At 45.4% G+C, this 19,992-nt stretch overlaps 1 protein-coding gene across 3 annotated transcripts in view; it reads right to left on the minus strand.

The window, feature by feature from the left end:
* Positions 1 to 510, minus strand: part of PGS1 (phosphatidylglycerophosphate synthase 1) — a 43,473-nt gene extending 42,963 nt beyond the window's left edge. The window contains exon 1 of one of the 3 annotated variants that reach the window (XR_009556139.1): positions 322 to 502. Coding sequence is in view for 2 of the 3 variants with exons in the window: in XM_060253193.1 (XP_060109176.1) it covers positions 322 to 464 (143 nt within the window). In the remaining variant the exon portion in view is untranslated. Of the gene's footprint in view, positions 1 to 321 lie in introns of all 3 variants that reach the window. The other 2 variants (XM_060253193.1, XM_060253194.1) reach the window with 2 other exon arrangements.
* Positions 511 to 19,992: the final 19,482 nt, after the last annotated feature.

The following is a 19,992-nucleotide window of genomic DNA, read 5'->3' on the forward strand; positions in this document are numbered from 1 at the left end:
TTTTTGTGGACACGCCAGGGGTTTCTGCAGCAAACGCAAATAAAAACCAAATATTTTAGCACTTGCATTTCTAAAGCATTCTAACCTAATCAGCATCCCACGGCAGATGTTATCCACCCTTTACACATTTGCCCTATTAAATACCAACGTGCGCGCAGCGACTGCATCTTCATTGCAGAATGTAACGGGAGATGTCGGGGAGAAACCTGACTCGGGTTACCAAGGCCAAATTTCCTATTTGGTACTTAGCGGATAAACTACGGCACGAACTGAGCGCCTTATGCGATCTCTCGTTTGAAAGAACGACGCTCCATCTCTCACCTGCGTGCGCGGCGTTCACGACCTCGAGTCAAACGGTCCGACAGCCGACCAAGCAGCGCGGCCAAAGCAGGCCTTCCCCGGGGCAAAAAATCTAAAAGCCGCCTCCATAGAACAGGCGCCTCGGCTACCACAACCGCCGCCATGGAAACCTCGCTACTTCCGTTTCCGGGTGACGCAGCCGCAGATGCTCCGCCACTTCCTTACCGTTGTCCCTAAGGTGTAACTCCGCCGCTTCCGGTTTAGGCAAGCGGCGGCGGCGCGTGAAAGTGGTGGCAAGGAGAGGTTGTAAGAGCTACACAATTTTTCCCAACAGGTGACTCTACGTAAAAGATTGCGGAGAGGTGGTATAGAAGCCAAACGAATAAATAAAAGGTGACTCTTTAGCAAAGTAATGCCAGAAATAATATGTAACTGAAACAGAGTTGCATTAAAGCATTTCTCAGTCTTCCGATTTTAGCACTTCAGTCGTGCGTATTTTCCATGGATGCAAAGCTTCAGTATTACAGTTATATCCCCCCCAGACAAGTTCTGTTCACGATTACCAGCGCGTGGAAAATATGTATGTGACCCATCGCATAAGAGGCAATATGAGGGGGGGGGAATGTGACCCTTGTACACACAATTGGAGTGCCGAATTCAAATGTCTACAACAGTTTGCATATTCCAGTTTTTAATGTAGTGTGTGAGCCAATGTGGTGTGGTAGTTACTGTGTCAGATTTAAGATCTGGGAGACTAGCTTTGACTCCCCACTCACCAGTGGAAGCTTGCTGCATGCATGACCTTGGGCCAGTGATGCATCTACCTCACAAGGCTGTGAGAATACAATGCAAAGGGGATAACATTGTAAACCATTTTGGGTCTCTGTTGGGAAGAAAAGCGGGCTACAAATGAAGTAAATAGTCTAATTTTTCTACTGCTCAAGGTTTATTTGTAAACTAAACGTAAAGGTTTGGTCTTAAATTCTCTGCACAGGCATTACCATAGTCAATTAAACCCTGCCACCTGCTCACGTGAGTACTCTGTCCGCATTAGTACATGTTACATTCATACTATAACATTTGAAATTGGAACACACATGAAGCAGTTTTTTTAAAAGCATTCATTTCCAGCAGGGCCAGATTAAGGTCAATTGATGCTCTAAATACAGCCCAACAATGGTGCTCCTCGGCATTAAAACTTACCTTGTTTGTGTGAAAAATCAGTCAAATAAATGATAAAGAACTTATCAGCTGATGAATTAAATGCTAGCCAGACCCAGCCAGCTGTGTTTACACTCAACAAAGTAAAACTCTCAGGATGGAAACAAGTGTGATATCTGATACCTTTGAACCAAACTCAAACTTTAGTTACTCACAATGTAAAAGAAAACATTTTTAAACAATGCAGATTAAAGTTGAACACTTCAGATAAGGACAATTACAAAAAATTCAACTGAAGTCAAGTGTGGCAGTGAAAGAGTTAAAGGCATACTAGCTAGGGGGGGAACTCTGTGGTTCTCCCTTTCCTTTGGTGCCCTAAGCACAGTCTGATTTTGTTTAATGGTTAATCCAGGGCTGATTTCCAGTCACAGAATTAGCAGTTGCAATCTTATAAGGAAAACACTTTAAAGAGGGATTTGACAGATTCTTGAAGGGTAAAACTATCAGTGGCGACCAGCAACTATAACCAAAGGAAAACATAATATCCAGAAGCAGTAAACCACTGACTACCAGTGCTGGGAAGCAACATCAGAGGAAGAATTTGGCCTTTATTTCACATATGTTGACTCTGCAGGGCACTGTGTGAAAGAGGATGCTGGACTGACAGCGCAATCCTGGGGGGGAGAGGCACTAATCAGCACAGGGAGCCGAATGATCCAAACACCAGTGTAAGTCCGGTTTATGCTGGCGTAAGGACCAGTTATGTCAGCACAGAGCACTAGTGACACACGCCCCTCAGTACCACTGGCGTAGCGGCACTACTGCAGCATTCCAGGAAGCTCCAGTGAAAACCCTGCACCGGCAGAAATGGGCTGTGGTGGCATTAAGGTGGCTCCCTGAGCACTTCCAGCATGGGAATGCCTTCCCTGAACAGGGACAAACTTGCACCTGTCAAAAATGCTGGCATAGCCCATTGGGTTCCATTTTGAGCCAAAATATGTTCCTCCCTCCTGCTACTCCAGTCATGCCCATGGGACTCCAAGCACCTCAGGATACCAACTAAGGGTGCATCCAGCCAGCACCCTTCCTGCAACAGGTGAACTCCTCCCTAGCACCGAATCACGCCCCCCCCCCCCCACCCTACAAATGCTTCTCCCAGATCTCTCCACAACTCATAAGGTAGGACGTATGGCATGTTGTCGGACAGCTCCCTGGTGTTGGGACTTAGAGTGAGTGCAAATGCACATTGGTGGCCAGGAAAGCACGAAGAGGCACTTAGTACCACCATGGGAACACTTGGTGGGAACACACCACAGGTAGAGCAACTTTTGTCCCTAAGAGGCACTGATCTGGGATCCAAAGAGCAGCATTGCATGAACTGGTAAGCAAGGCACTCTTTTTCCAACCCCATTTGCCTCCTTGGCCAACGAGTGGCACAGAACCGCACTGGCCATTGTGTCTTCTATTCCCAGCAGCTGGGGGCCTGCAGCAGTTCCGCAACCCCCACAGTCCCTGTACACCAAACAGGTGAGTGTATGGGAGCCTGGCTGAGGCAGCTGCCAGGGCAGGAGGCCAAAGGGGACAGCTCAGCACTGGTCTGCCTGCCACACAAGTTGGCAGGGGCCCCCCTTGGGGGGTGAGATGGGTCACCAGCCTGAGTGATGACATGATGACCAAACCTTTTTCCCTGGAGGAAGAGATGATACAGCCGAAGATGCACCCTCCCCACTTGCTGCCAGAGTGGACATGAGGGAGAAAGAGGAGAGGAAGGTCTGGACACAGAGGCCCAGGAAAAGCCATTCTGCCACGTCAAAGTGCCTGAGGGGGTGCCCACTGCTCTGCATGGCAGCCCTTCTTGGAGTGCCCTGTGCCTGGCAAGTTGTCAACAAGAAATGTTGGCACCTGCTCCTCCATGTGTTTTTCCTCCTAATGCAGGTACTAGTCCAACAGGTTGAGCCATCACCCCCAACTGCTGCACCACTAGCTATCTGTGTGCCCTCTCCACAGAAGGAGGCAGCCCGCAGAAGCCTGCATGGACATTCAGCTCTTGGCATTTTGCACCCTAGACCCATCAGGAAGGTGTCCCAGAGAACAAGCACTTGGTGCTGTGTCCCAAAGCACTGGTCTCTCACCGTAACCTCTCACTTGTGTCTGGGTCCCTTCAATAATGGTTAATGAGAGTGCCTCGATTCGGGGGGGGGGGGGAGATTCAGGATCCGTGTTTGTTGTGGCCTGTGGTAGGACGGAGGGTGTGGAGGCTGCTAGGCAATCCAGATGCCCCTTCCGGACATAACTGGGGCATAGACATCATCCTCACAGTAATGTTGTCAGAGAACCTGCCACAGATGGAGGAAGACCAGTGAAGGTAGAGACACCAACCTTGGCCCCTTGCCTGTCTCCATGCACAGGGGGTGAGGCAGGTCAATAGCTAGTGGGAGGCACTGCAGGCAATACTCCTTATTGAATCTTCAACATCCCAACGCAAGTTTCCCCTTTAAGTATTCTTTAAATTGCCATCACTGCCCATTTTGCATGGTTTGCCATTTTCCCCACTATCTTTAAGGCTTGAAGCTGGACTTGTCCTCCCTAGATGGATTGAGGGCTCTGGAGGCGATGCAGCTGCCCAATTCTTTGTCCACGCTGGGGAGGCTGGCAGTGCCCATCACATGGCTCTCCTCTGCTGCCCTACATTTGCAACAGCCACCATCAAGAAACAGAGAACAATTCCCCCCCACCACACTACTGCTGCTGCTGCTGCTGCTTCTCATGCTCCAATATATCATACTAGAGGATGAGCAGATGACCAAGCCTCTGATGGTATGACTGGAGTTTTTAAATCCTTTAACAAGGTGACCTGCATCTGAGTTTGCTGCAGGTCTGGTGCCTCAGTTTATGGGTGCTTCCAGACAGGGGTATGGAAACACCCACAATGGCAGAATCCTTTATATATCTTCAGTTAACTCAAAAGTAGGCCTTGTGTAGTTCAATAAGGCATACGCCTGAGCAGGCCCAGAGCCACGGGGAAGGGGGGGGCTGGGGGGCATGGCCCCTCCACCCAACATCCCCCCCCCGGACCTTTATGGCCCCTCCTTTCTCCGGGCCCTGCTTTCTCCACCGCCACTTTTCTCCCCATGGCTCTGGCGGCCCCCCTCCGCGTGGCACCTCCCCCTTCCACTGGCAGGGGGGGCACCTCGCAAGAGCCCCAGGAACCTGCTCTTTACAGTTTCGCCTGGTAGATGAGTAGGTGGCTGGGTGGGAGGGGGGAGGTGCTGCACGGAGGGGGGGGGAGCCATCAGAGCCGAGGGGAGAAAAGTGGCGGTGGAGAGAGTGGGGGCCGCCAGAGTGGGGGGCCTCCATTCAAAAAAATTTTCCATGGGCCCCCCCAACCAGAATTTTCTGGCTACAGGCCTGCTCCTGAGCAGGGCTTTTTTTGTAGCAGAAACTCCTTTGCATACTAGGCCACACACCCCGATGTAGCCAATTCTCCTGGAGCTTACAGTAGGCTCTGTACTAAGAGCCCTGTAAACTCTTGGAGGATTGGCTACATCAGGGGTGTGTGGCCTAATATGCAAAGCAGTTCCTGCTACAAAAAAACCCCTTGCCCCTGAGTAAGTTGTGTGTCTGATCATAGCCACAGGTATCCAGATGTCAATATCACTAGAGAAAAGCCCAGGTTCTCATTGTTTTGGATACTAAAAACAACAACAACCCATAAGCGATAGATTTAGGTTTCTCATTTAACTTTTACATGCCAGAGAACAATGTAATAAGATATTAGCACTTGTGGCTGCTAAAAAAAGGTCTTTCACCTAGTAGAAACAATGCAGCAAGGAAGTCAACATACATTGTTTTCTAGTGCAACATATTTAGTGTGAGACAAACCAGTGTGAGACAAACCAAGGCAGATAAATGATCACAGAGGAACTACACATATTATTGCTGTGAAAATTGCTTGTGCAAGAGTGGTTGTTCTAATAATCTAATTAGTACTGAACATTCCTATGTTACGTACTAATTACCTGATCCTATGCATGTTTCCCCTCTCATGGACTGCTGCCTTGACATGGCGAGAGGGCTTGCATGGTTCAGTGAGGCTGTGAGCTATGCCATGGAGGGCCACCCAAGATGGACAGACCACAGCTGAGAACCCAGACAAAATGTGATCCATTGGAGAAAGAAATGGCAAACCACTCAAGTACCCTTGCCAAGAAAACCCCATGGACAGTAACAAAAGGCTAAAAGATATGGCACTGGAAGATGAGTCCCTCAGGTCAGATGGTGCTTAATATACTACTGGGGAAGAGCAGAGGGCAAGTCCAAGTAACCACAGAAAGAGTGAAGCAGCTGGGCCAAAGCCAAAAGGACACTCAGCTGTGGATGTGTCTGATGGTGAAAGAACAATACTGCATTGGAACGTGGAATGTAAGATCTATGAATCAAGGTAAACTGGATGTAGTCAAACAAGAGATGGCAAGACTGAACATCGACATCTTGGGAATCAGCAAACTAAAATGGACAGGAATGAGAGAATTTAACTCAGAGGATCACTACATCTATAATTGTGGGCAAGAGTCCCGGAAAATAAATGATATGGCCTTTATAGTTAACAAGAGAGTGAAGAAGGCAGTAATGGGATACAATCTCAAAAATGACATAATGATCTCGGTCCGTATCCAAGGCAAACCACTCAATATCACAGTAATCCAAGTCTATGCCCCAACCACTGATGCAGAATAGGCTGAAGTGGACCAGTTTTATGAAGATCTACAACACTTTCTAGAATTAACACCAAAAAAAAAGATGTCCTCCTCATCATAGGGGACTGGAATGCCAAAGTAGGAAGTCAAAAGGTAACCGGAACAACTGACAAGTTTGGCCTTGGAGAACAAAATGAAGCCGGGCAAAGGCTAATAGAGTTTGTCAAGAGAACAAACTGGTCATAGCGAACACCCTCTTCCAGCAACCTAAAAGGTGCTTCTACACATGGACATCACCTGATGGGCAACACAGAAATCAGATTGATTATATACTCTGCAGTCAAAGATGGAGAAGCTCCTTACAGTCAGCAAAAACAAGACCTGGAGCTGACTGCGGCTCAGATCATGAGCTATTCATTTCAAAATTCAGGCTTAAACTGAAAAAAACTGGGGAAGCCATTAGGCCATTCAGGTTTGACCTTGATCATATCCCTTATGAATATACAGTGGAAGTGAAGAATAGGTTTAAGGAACTAGAGTTGATAGACAGAGTGTCTGAAGAACTATGGATGGAGGTTCATGACATTGTACAGAAGGCAGCAATCAGCACCATCCCAAAGAAAAAGAAATGCAATAAAGCAAAGTGGCTGTCTGATGAGGCTTTACAAATAGCTGAGGAAATAAAAAAAAAGTGAAAAGCAAAGGTGAAAATGAAAGATTCACCCAACTGAATGCAGATTTCCAGAGAACAGCAGGAGGCCTTCCTGAAGGAACAATGCAAAGCAATAGAGGAAAATAATAGAATGGGAAGGACAAGCGATCTCTTCAAGAAAATTGGAGAAATCAAGGGAACGTTTCATGAAAAGATGGCCGTGATAAAGGACAAAAATGATAGGGACCTAACAGAAGCAGAAGAGATCAGGAAGAGGTGGCAAGAATACACAGAAGAATTATACAAGAAGGATCTCAATGTCTTTGACAACCATGACAGTGATATTGCTGATCTTGAGCCAGACATCCTGGAATGTGAAGTTAAATGGGCCTTAGAAAGCATTACTAACAACAAAACAAGCAGAGATGACGGTATCCCAGCTGAGCTATTCAAAGTCCTAAAGGATGATGCTGTTAAAGTGATGCACACATTATGTCAACAAATCTGGAAAACGCAACAGTGGCCACAGGATTGGAAAAGATCAGTTTATATTCCAATCCCAAAGAAGGGAAATGCCAAAGAATGTTCAAACTATTGCACCATTGCACTCATTTCACATGCCAGCAAGGTCATGTCAAAGATCCTACAAGCTAGGCTTCAGCAGTATGTAGATCAGGAGCTACCAGAAGTTCAAGCTGGGCTTCAGAGAGGTAGAGGAACTAGAGATCAAATTGCCAACATTCGCTGGATTATGGAGAAAGCACGGGAGTATCAGGAAAACGTCTTTTTCTGTTTCATTGACTACGCTAAAGCTTTGATTGTGTGGATCACAACAAACTGTGGCAAGTCGTTAAAGAGATGGGAGTACCAGACCACCTCACATGTCTCCTGAGAAACCTGTATAAGGGTCAAGAAGCAACTGTCAGAATGGGATATGGACCAACTAATTGGTTTACAATAGGAAAAGGAGTTCAACAAGGATGTATATTGTCACCCTTCTTATTTAATTTATATGCAGAATACATTATGCGGAATACTGGCCTGGATGAAGCACAAGCCAGATTTAAGATTGCTGGGAAAAACATCAACAACCTCAGAAATGCAGATGATACCACTCTAATGGCAGAAAGTGAGGAAGACCTAGATAACCTCTTATTGAGGGTGAAAGAGGAGAGCACAAAAGTAGACTTGAAACTCAACATCAAAAAAACTAAGATCATGGCATCTAGCCCCATCACATCATGGCAAATAGAAAAGGAAGACATGGAAGTAGTGATAGACCTCACATTTCTGGGATCCAGGATCACTGCAGATGGTGACTGTAGCCATGAAACTAAAAGACGTTTGCTCCTTGGGAGGGCAGCTATGGTGAACCTAGACAGTATAATAAAAAGTAGAGACATCACTCTGCCAATAAAAGTCCATATAGTCAAAGCGATGGTGTTCCCAGTAATAATGTATGGCTGTGAGAGCTGGACCATATGGAAGGCCGAGCACAGAATAATAGTTTTGAGATGTGGTGTTCAGAAGAATCTTGAGAGTCCCTTGGACTGCAAGAAGATCAAATCAGTCAGTCCTAAGGGAAATCAACCCTAACTGTTCCCTGGAAGGTCAGATGCTGAAGCTGAAGCTCAAATACTTTGGCCACCACATGAGAAGGGAGCACTCACTGGAGAAGATCCTGATGCTGGGGAAAGGCAGAAGGCAAAAGAAGGGGACAGCAAAAGATGAGATGACTGGACAGCGTTACTGATTTAACAAACCCGAATTTGAGCAGACTTTGGAGGATGGTTGAAGACAGGAGGGCCTGGCGTGATTTTGTCCCTGGGGTAGCAAAGAGTTGGGCTCGACTGTGCGACTGAACAACAAAAATGCATGTTTCCTTGGAAATAAATTCAGTGGGACTTTCTCCCATTCTGCATAAATTACTGCTTTTCTATAGGCTTTGATATGTATAATAGAGGAATGTATGCTAAACCCTAAATAAAGATCCACTGAAGCATTTCCTTACTTCAAAGCAGCTTGACTTTCTATTTGTCTTGAAAGAGTTCGGTGGTTATTTAAAGAAGCCCAGCTGCTTTCCCAGCACAAAGGAATAGAAAACCTTTTACTTTCGGAAAGAGAGAGGGTTTTACCCCCAGTGCCTGGCAACTATCAGGACCTGTACAATCTCCTAATCTCCTAATCAGTGTTCAAACAAATAAAGGAGAGCACATGGGTTTCTTAGAGCATGAATTAGAGAACTTTGTTTTTCCCCTCACAGAAACCAGATCTTGCTCCACTTTCTGAACTAGCTCCTATAGTGTCCAAGCTCCTTCCTGATCCAAGAAAAGCAGGAAATCCTGACTTAGGGCTATAATGGCCAGAATGTCTGTTATTCATTCCTAAGGTAAAACCATAAACAAATGAGAAGATATATCATTCCCAAATGCTTTTGGCTTCTCTGATGATCAAAATTCTGTCTGATGGATGCCCATGACTGACCAAAATCAGTGGCATGTCTTTAAAAGATCACAGCACAGTTGGACTTCTTGTATTTTCCCATCTGGCAACAGGGCATTCAAATATAGTTAGTGGAGTGATTTCCGTGGATGTCTCATAGGGGTTGTAGACAAGGAATACAGTCACTGTGCAGATAGCTGTGGAAGCTTTCATTCTTTAGAACTCTTCCTTCAAAATGGTTTCCTAAAATCAATGACACTACAAATTAATGCAGCAATTCTTGCATGCTTATTTGGCAGAGTCCCACTGAAATGAGTAGAATTTACGTGTGAGTGGATACACTTAGTATCAAGCTGCAAGTCATCAATGCCATAATTCTCAAAGTATATACTAAACCAAAAATCAATTATATTAATATTATTCTTAAATCTTGTTTATAATATACTAATATTATTGAGCAGACATACTCTAAGATAGATTATATAATAAAATATTAGTGGAACAAAGTTTGAGTCCAGTGGCTCCTTTAAAATGAACAAAGTTTTAACATAAGAACATAAGAGAAGCCCTGTTGGATCAGGCCAATGGCCCATCCAGTCCAACATTCTGTGTCACACAGTGGCCAAAAAACCAGGTGCCATCAGGAGGTCCATGAGTGGGGCCATAAGAACATAAGAGAAGCCATGTTGGATCAGGCCAATAGCCCATCCAGTCCAACACTCTGTGTCACACAGTGGCCAAAAATTTATATATATATACACATATATATATACACACTGTGGCTAATAGCCACTGATGGACCTCTGCTCCATATTTTTATCTAACCCCCTCTTGAAGCTGGCTATGCTTGTAGCCGCCACCACCTCCTGTGGCAGTGAATTCCACATGTTAATCACCCTTTGGGTGAAGAAGTACCTCCTTTTATTCATTCTAACCCGACTGCTCAGCAATTTCATTGAATGCCCACGAGTTCTTGTATTGTGAGAAAGGGAGAAAAGTACTTCTTTCTCTACCTTCTCCATCCCATGCATAATCTTGTAAACCTCTATCATGTCACCCCGCAGTCGACGTTTCTCCAAGCTAAAGAGCCCCAAGCGTTTTATTCTGGGTATAAACTTTCATGTGTGCCCGGACTTCTAATAGACTCAAAGATCTGGAAACAAATTTTGTTCCGCTTCCCGGAAAATATTAGTGGTTATTTATATGCACTGTATAAACATACCATTATCTTTTAATATGTTTTGTGTACATATTACACACATACCATTTTTACATGTTTACTAGTTTGTGTGATATTAACATTATGGACTTTTGTGTACATGTAGAATCATAGAATCAGAGTTGGAAGCTAGTCCAACCCCCTGCACAATGCAGGAAACTCACAAATATCTCCCCCTAAATTCACAGGATCTACATTGGTTAGATGGCCATCCAGCCTCTGCTTAAAAACCCCCAAAGAAGGAGAGCCCACCACCTTCCAAGGAAGTCTGTCCCATTGAGAACTGCTCTAACTGTCAGGAAGTTCTTCCTAATGTTGAGCTGGAAACTCTTTTGATTTAATTTCAATCTGTTGGTTCTGGTCCTACCTTCCGGGGCCACAGAAAGCAATTCTGCACCATCCTTTATATGATAGCCCTTCAAGTACTTGAAGATGGTGATCATATCACCTCTCAGCCACCTCCTCTTCAGGCTAAACATGTCCAGCTCCTTCAACCTTTCTTCATAGGACTTGGTCTCCAGACCCCTCACCATCTTTGTTGCCCTTTTCTGGACACATTCCAGCTTTGTCTATTTCCTTCTTAAAATGTGGTGTCCAAAACTGAACACAATACTCCAGGTGAGGTCTTATCAGAGCAGAGTAAAGCAATACCATCACTTCATATGATCTGGACACTATACTTCTGTTAATACAACCCAATATTGCATTTGCCTTTTTAGCCACTGCATCGCACTCTTGACTCACATTCAACATATGGTCTACTAAGACCTCTAGATCCTTTTTGCACATACTACTGCCCAGACAAGTCTCCTCTATCCTATAACCATGCATGGGATTTTTCCTACTTAAATGCAGAACTTTACATTTATTCCTGTTAAAAAATAATTTTATTGGTTTCAGCCCAGTTTTTCAGCCTGTCAAGATCATCCTGTATCCTGTTTCTGTCTTCTATGGTATTTGTAACCTCCACCCAATTTGGTATCATCTGCAAATTTAATAAGCATTTCCTCTATTCCTTCATCTAAACTATTTATAAAGATGTTGAACAAAACAGGCCCCAGGACAAATCCTTGAGGCACTCCACTTGTCACTCCTCTCCAAGAGGACGAGGAACCATTCACAAGCACGCTTTGGATGTGATCTGTCAGTTACAGATCCACCTAATGGTAACAGGATCCAAACCACATTTTAATGTATTGTTATTTAATGTAATAATAAAAAGACTAATAAAACTACTCTGGTTTAACATTTTAAAGAAGGAATCTCATCTCCATAGAGGACTGTAAAAGGACAAGATCAGTTATTTAGTTTAATAAGTAACTTGACCAAAAGGTTTCTTTAAATAAAGGATGGCAAATAGCTATCTAACTCACTTCACCTCTCTTCGCTTTCAGATGAGGCCCAAGGTTTACAGAGGGGAAAGAAAGGTCAACATGTATGCCCAACTACTCCCCCCCCCCCAATGCACCCATAGTTCTTGTTGATGGAAAAACTAGAATCAAGCTGTCTCCACATAGTACAGATCAATATTCTGGGACTTGGTGTAGAAATGATTGTGTGTGGTTGGAAAGCTAAAATATCCAGCAGCTGCATCCATGTAACTGTGCCCATAATTTGTTCTCTAAAGAAGCAAGAAATCCTTCATGTGAATCTAATTCCTACCACAGTTTTTCTGAAGAAGCTGATCAGCCTTGAGGCCCAAGAGCACTCAGATACAAGATGCTGCTCTGAAGCTTTTCTTAGAGACCGTAAAAAGATCTCCAGTAAGACAAAGGGAACAGCCAACAGAGTGACAATAAATGGCTTGCACCCACAATTCAAAAGCAATTAGTTCCATGTGTAGCAGGAATACATTACCTGTAATGTAACTGAATCTGTACATGTTGTATTTATGTAACTCTCAGTTCTATTTGAAAAGGTCTCTACCATATCATCTTCTATACATTATGAAAGCTCATGTTTCAGTAAATCTGTTACTCTTTAATATGCTGCAGGATTCCTTTTTTATTTTTGCAACAGTAGATTAATACAGATACCCCTGTGGAATTTATACATTTCCAGCTGGAAGAGTCTAAGCAACAAACTTAAACAGGGCATTCAGACCTTCATTCTGCAAATGAGATACTAGTTTCTTTTTTTCCCCTTTTTTGGGGGGGGGGGGGCAGGGGGGAATATGAAATGGCAAGTTTCCTTGCAGCTGCAAAACTTCCTAGCCCAAGAGAGAGAAGTCTGGCATGCACTATTGGCCTTCTCTACCATTAAATCCAGAGGATAAAAAAGGCTGTTCGGCTGTTTAAGCATATGCCTATCCCCCCCCCCCCCCCCAAGTTGTAACATAAAATGTTTGATTTTGGCTGCATTCTGCCTCAAACTTTATTGACTTTGCTTTTTTAGAACATGGCCTTATCTCACAATTAAGACAGCTTGTATATCTCCATTCTTTTCATATTTTTCAAATCACATCTCCCATATGTGACCATTTCATTTCCTTTGGCATCTCAAACCCATCAAAAATCTTCCTGTATTCATGCTCTGTCTTTTGGGTCTTCCCAAGGATCCTGGTGAACTGCCTGGTTCTGCAAGGTAAGGAAACTGACAGAAACCCTGGTTCCAGCAGATAGAAGGAAGGGAGTCCTTCTCTGGGCTAAATGCAGCATCAGCTATTGTGAAGTTTTTTTCCCTGCTTTAACAGTAAATTGTGAGTTGCTCCATCTGTGTGACAGGAGTGTTGCCCAACAGGGGCTGACTGTGTGCATTTTTTAAAAATAATAATAAACAATTGGGTTTCCAAGCCTCCGCAAGCCTGGCAGGGTTTTGGGAACAGGATCTTGTTCCTTATAGGAGGCTAGCAGGCTGGTGCGCCTCTGGCCTGCCACGGTGAACTCTGAACTGTGATTGACTGTGTTGTTTTTCAATACCCAGAGAGGGGATCTCAGCAGACTGTGGCATGAATTATTGCCAGAACCCTTTTGCCTCTCTTTGGCAGCTTTCACTGGAACAGTAAACCTAATCCAGACAGGGGAACTTCATTGTCCCATACTTTACAGAATTCAGTGGGACGGAAGATTTATCAGAGCAAACGCCGCGGCAGTAGTCCTTAGGCTGACCCTGTTGTTTCTGAGCAACAGGCCTTCAACTTCCTGACCCAACATGACACATCCTATGAGCAATCTAAACCTGAAAGTCCAACTCAAGACTTTAACCATCGCAACAGTGACAGCCAGTCAATTGGAAGGAGCCATTAGCTGAGGCTGTACAGACCTACTCCATTCACACGTATGACATCACCATCTATCTGCCAATGACTTCTCTAGCCACTCCCCAGTTATGCTGTTGCCCTACAGTTCCATGTCATTTCAGCCATGTTTGGGCACGTTACTGTTTTGTTATTGTTGTGTATGTGGACTAATGTTTCATTTCACTAGGGTTCCTGCCTGACTCATCGGAGCCTGTAGGACTGAGCTTGGGGACTCTAAGAACAATGGGCAGTAGCATCCAAATCCCTGCTGCCCTGCTCCAATCACAGGCCCCCTGCTGGTTTGAATGATCCAATGGTGTCCTAGCGCGGGAACCTTGAACTGTATATAGTGGGCCCCGTTGGCCCAGCCAGTTAAGCAGTCTTCTTAGTTCTGTCAGAACTGGAAGAACTTCAAGCGAGGCCCAAGACTTTGTTGCAAAAGTATAGGCGTTTATTGAGAACTATAGTGCTGAAGGTACAGGATAACACTGATAACGAAGCTAGCATTGGTTACATTTTATGCGGTTGTAGCAGCAACAATAAAACGATCTTTCACACGGTCAGAGACAACTGTCTGTTTCTCAGGGTCTGTTATCAGCTAGGGAGGATGGAGCCCTGCTGAGCTGTCCTGAGCGGCTGGCTTCAAAGGCCACCTGCAGATGTTGACCAGAGACTATCTGCCACCCTCCAGTGATCACAGGCTGCTTGGAATGTATACTATTTTAGTTAGTGGCCTGGCATGAGGCACGCTGGGTTAGTATTTGGTTCCAACATGGAGTCAGTTAGGCTAACAGCATACAGGAAAGTTACAAGTTCTGACAAGTTCAGCCATTACCATGCTGTAACTCAATAAAGAGCTATGATCATTGCAACTGCATCTCCTCCTTGCACTGAACCCACTATATTATAGTTACAATAAATGTATTGGTATTTAAGGCACCTCAGGGTTCTCAGATTTGCTACTCTACAGAAAGACATATGTTACGTCTTCTGCCAATATACTCTTTTGCATAAAAGTCACGCAGAAGAGTTCCATTGAATTGTGTCTTCCTAAAGATTCAGAGGAATAATAGTTCTGTAAGTTAATGGCGGATTTCTAATACAGAAGTTTCAAAATCTTCAAAGTAATTTCCATTTCCTGGGCTCCTGATGGGCTGCTATGTCACATACCAGTCTGAAACACATTTGTCCACAGGAATAATCCAAGATAAACGTTGTAGAGCTGTACATTATCTGTACACCAATCGCATTCTTATGTTCTGAGTATCTGAGTTCTGCACTATAAGACTCTGATCCACTTGTCCACTTTAATGTTGCATTTAGTTTTGAATTGCTGGCAAGTGAGTACTGTAAGCATTTCAATGCAATGGTCACTTCCAGGCTTTATTACTGTTAACTTGCTTTTGGGGGGGGGGGGCTTGCCCTTGAGACTGATCTGGAAACTCTAGGTAGTGCAGAAAATGGTGGCAAGCTTGCTGACGGCATCACCTGTGCGGGTGCGTATTTGGCTAGTATTATGCTGCTTGCCAGGACTTTTTTTGTAGAAAAAGACCAGCATTAACTCATTTGCATATTAGGTCACACCCCTCACATCACCATTGGTTCATACAGGGCTTTCTTGTAGAAAAAGTCCAGTAGGAACTCATTTGCATATCAGGCCACACACCCGGATGCCAAGCCAGCCAGAACTGTGTTCCTGCTACAAAAAAAGCCCAGCTGCTTGCACTAGCTACCAACTGAGTACTGAATTGGTTTTAAGGTGTTGACATTAACCTCCAAAGCCTTACATGGCATAGGACCAATGTATCTGAGGGACTGCCTCTCCCCATATGTACTCTGAAAAACCTTGTGCACACTGGATCAACACCTATCCGTTATTCCCAGCCCAAAGGATGTCTGCTTAGCCTCAACCAGGGCCAGGGTCTTTTCTGCCCTGATTCCTGCCTGGCGGAATCAGCTCTCACTGAAGATCAGGGCTCTGCAGGACCTTTTACTGTTTCACAGGCCCTGTAAAATGGAGTTGCTCCGCCATGCCTTCAGGAAAGGCAGCGGATGTCTACCTCAGTCGGCCTCCCTATAGTTCCCATCCTGTTGGAGCATCCATCTGACTCCATCTATGTGGCGTAAAGATGTCCCTATGCAACTGTTGCTATTTGTTTTAGTCTTATATTTTAATTATTTTAATTCTTGATTGTATATTTATAACTATTAATTGTATATTTCATTTGAATTTTATTGTGATGAGCTGTTGACTAATTTCTCTGAGCCCACTTGTGGAAAGGGCAGAATAAAATACATACATACATGCATGCATGCATGAGTTAGATGTGTCAGGAAAATGACAGGTGGTCATTTCCCCAGAAAGCACTTTCCTGGGGGCACCATCTTTGGGTGGCTGTAACTCGAATCCTGTACATCCAATCCTCAACAGCTTGCAGGGCAGGTAGAGGAGAGGCATTTGGAGATCCTCTGCAAGTTTGGTGTCTCTAGCTTATACAGGTTCAGGAGGTTCAAGACTGTATAGCAGGGGTGGGGAATGTCAAGTCCGAGGGCCATTTACGGCCCTTGAGATCAATTGGTCTGGCCCTCAGGGATTGCTGGGCTGAGCCTCTCTCTCTCTCTCTCTCTCTCTCTCTCGTGGGCACTGTGAAGGACTGCTGCTGGGGTATGTGGATGCCTTTAAAGGTTTGCTGGGAGCAGCCAAAGGGAGGGAGGAGTGGGAGCCAGCTATCACCAGTTCAGTTTGCACAATTATCCCAGATGGTGTGGTCTAATATACTAATGAGTGTGTGACCTAATATGCTAATATTAGGGGATGTGGTCTAATATGCCTGGATCTAGGCATTTGCCTAGGGCAGCAGGTCGGGGTGTGTGTGCTGAATTAGGCTCACCCCATGTGATTTCAAATAGAAAAACAATTAATTACTTGCATTAATTTTGCTGGCCTGAATCGTCCCTCGGCAGAGCACTGTTTTTTAAGTTGATAATTTTGTATGGCCCGCGAATGATGTTATAAATATCCAAATGGCCCTTGGCAGAAAAAAGGTTCCCCACCCCTGCTGTATAGGATGGATCCTGTGCAAGCTAGGGATAGAATCACAGGGGACCTCCCCCAGATGCTCCTTTACATGCCCTCTAAGTTCCACCCCCTCTGGTTGCTTTGAAGTTTTGTAAATATTTAGATTGAAAGGAGATGGTCTGTCTGGAAATATATCTGTTCACCAACCTGCAGGAACCTCCAGGAACAGCTTGAAAGTTTGTGCCAGACCTGCCATGAACTTCACTTTGCAAACCACAAACCAGCCAAAATTTATCATGAACTTTATTTTATGAGTCAGTTCATGCCTATCCCTAATTGCAGCACAAGCTACTTGAACTGGGAAGTGACCTAGAGAAAAAGGATAAATATGGGGATATGACCAAGCACTGTCAGTGTAAGCCTACGCACAGTTACTCCCAGGCTCGGTGCTAGGGATGCCTGCGCCCCTAGGCCAAACCCCGATCCTCCACCCCCTCAATGTTATTTTCACTTGCACAAAGCACGCACATGCGCCAATTGACATCATAATGACACCATCATTTCTGCCACACACACCCCAACTTTACCAAAGTCTCCCAAGCCTTGGCAGAGTCCAGAAGGCAGCTGAACTTATTGGATCTTCACTGGTCTGATCCAGCAGGGCTCTTCTGATGCTTTTCTGACCCTTCCCCAGGAGTCATTGCCAGGCTCCTCTCTGCGCTGCTGTCTGGAGATGTAATAGGTAGCAGGAGATTTTTGTGTTCTGCCTGGAGGTTGGCAACCTCCCTCTCATGGTGCAGCCAAGCCTTTCCCCACTGCCTCCACCGGGCCTGTCCCACTCAGCCTGCACCGTGAGCATCAGCACTCAACATTCCAAACAAGCCCAACTGCAGGGCGACGCTGCTCATCATTCTGAGCCGGCCATGAAGAGTCTGGGGGGAGGGTGTACCAATGCGAGAAGGGGGGGCAGAGAAAGGCAAGAGGGCCATTTGCACCGCCGCTGAGCCCAACACAGGTCCTGCCGCCCCCAGAGACAGCTGTGCAGAGCCAAGCAGGCTGGCCAGGGCTGGGAGGCCGTGAGAGGTTCCTCCCGAGGGCGCCTGGGTGGGTCGGTGGTGCACCGAACTCCCCTCCCCTCCAGCGCGGTCAGTGCTTGGTGCAGCCCTCTGGCTGGGCTCTTCCCATGTGGCCACTAGTGGGGCTTCAAGTTGGCTCCCAGGCAGCGTGAGGTCAGTGCATGGTCGGTGCTTGGTGCGGCCGTCTGGCTGGGCTCTTCCCGTGTGGCCATTAGTAGGGCTTCCAGTCAGCTCCCGGGTAGTGTGAGGGGCAGACAGCAGCGGACGCAGGGAGGCAGATGGCAGCAGGCACGGGGAGAGGGGGTGCCTCATGGCACCCCTAGGCCAAGTGGCACCCTAGGCAGGCACCTACTTGGCCTACTCCCACACACTGACTCTGGTTACTCCAGTCTGAGCCTATTGAAATCAATTATCTTACACTGGAGTAACTCTACCCAGGATTGCACTGTGATTTTCCTAAACCAACTGTAGCCATTTGCAGAAGTGAAAAAGTGTACCTGTAAGGTATGAAGGCAAATTAGATACCTTTGTCTCACAATGAAGCACACTGAGTACAATCTGTGCCAAAAAATAAAGTACCTGCTCTATAAAATTAATCCTCCATTATGCTCTTGGCTTTGACTTGGAAGACATCAATGGCTCCATGTCTCTGATAGTAGATACTGTAAACTTTCATGGCAGGGGAAAAGGGGATGGTTCTGAAATGTACAGACTAATCCCTGAGACTTGATTAATTCATCTATGGTAGCCTGTTTATTCCTGGTACCCCAACTAGCATATCTTTCCTTGTAATACACATCAGAACCAGGCGAGGCCTCCTGGATGGAACAGCTCTTTTCTTATATGAAATTTTTTGCCAGTCACATTAGTCTGTAAGCCAGTTCCTCTCCACTGGTTTGTTCTCAGAGTTCTAACCCCTGTTCAGTAGAACTGCCATTTCATTCTCCTTGTGTATAAACTGGAGCGTATAGTAAGCTAACATTGTGATTACAAGCACACTTAACTTGAGAGAAAATACATAAGATTAGGCTGTGCACAGCTATGGCCCTGTCATATCTTTCTCCGCTGCTTTTTTTTTAAAGAAGCAGACATAGTTCTCCTTTAGTAATTTTCATAGCAACCTTATGAAGTAAATTAGGCTTGGAAAGAGATTCAAGGTGACCCAGTGAGCTTCATGACACAGAGAGGATTTGAACTCAAATCTTCCTTCTTGCAGGCCAGCATGCTAACCGTGACGCCACACTGATTCTCATATTTTAACTTTAAACTCTTTAGTCAATGCAGGGTCTCAACAGCTTATAAAATACAAGGTATTATATATAATTAAACATTAAAAATCAACCAGGCTGGAGAGCCAGTTTGGTGTAGTGGTTAAGTGTGCAGACTCTTATCTGGGAGAACCGGGTTTGAGTCCCCACTCCTCCACTTACACCTGCTGGCATGGCCTTGGGTCAGCCATAGCTCTAGCAGAGGTTGTCCTTGAAAGGGCAGCTGCTGTGAGAGCCCTCTCCAGCCTCACCCACCTCATAGGATGTCTGTTGTGGGGGAGGAAGGTAAAGGAGATTGTGAGCCGCTCTGAGACTCTTCAGAGTGGAGGGCGGGATATAAATCCAATATCTTCTTCTAAAAAAGTACAAGTTCAAAATGCTTGAATCAGGAGTCTCCAGCCGGTTGAACTTGTCGGCGCTTTTGGACTTTTGAAAGATGTAGCATGTGCCATCACAAAATGTGTGCTATGGAAAGAGGCATGGCCAAGCACACCTGGGGGGGGGGGGCAATCATAAAATATTGGGAGGTTCCGAGCCAAGTATTCTCCTGTGATGGACACAGCTGTTAGGGGAGGGTGGGATATAAATTTGATAAAATAAAAATAAATAAATGGGTGTCCTTTTTAGACACATGGATGATGCCTCTTGGGCACTTCTGAAACACCTCCTGCTCCAATAAGGAGGAGGAAGCCCTGAGAGGGAATAGTAATAATTTCCCATGTGTAATAATTTAGGGGAGGGATGGTGGCTCAGTGGTAGAGCATCTGTTTGGTAAGCAGAAGGTCCTGTTGGAGCAAGAATCTACATAAACCCAGTCTGACAGCTACAGTATGACAGCTGGTGATCTAGCTGCCAGGCTAGGTCACAGTGACCTGATCAGCAGACCGGCTTGAGCCGGCAGAAGCCAAGTGATGCAATCT

The sequence above is a fragment of the Heteronotia binoei genome, chromosome 13 (genome assembly GCF_032191835.1).
Source record: "Heteronotia binoei isolate CCM8104 ecotype False Entrance Well chromosome 13, APGP_CSIRO_Hbin_v1, whole genome shotgun sequence".
In the NCBI taxonomy this organism is placed as follows: Eukaryota; Metazoa; Chordata; class Lepidosauria; order Squamata; family Gekkonidae; genus Heteronotia; species Heteronotia binoei.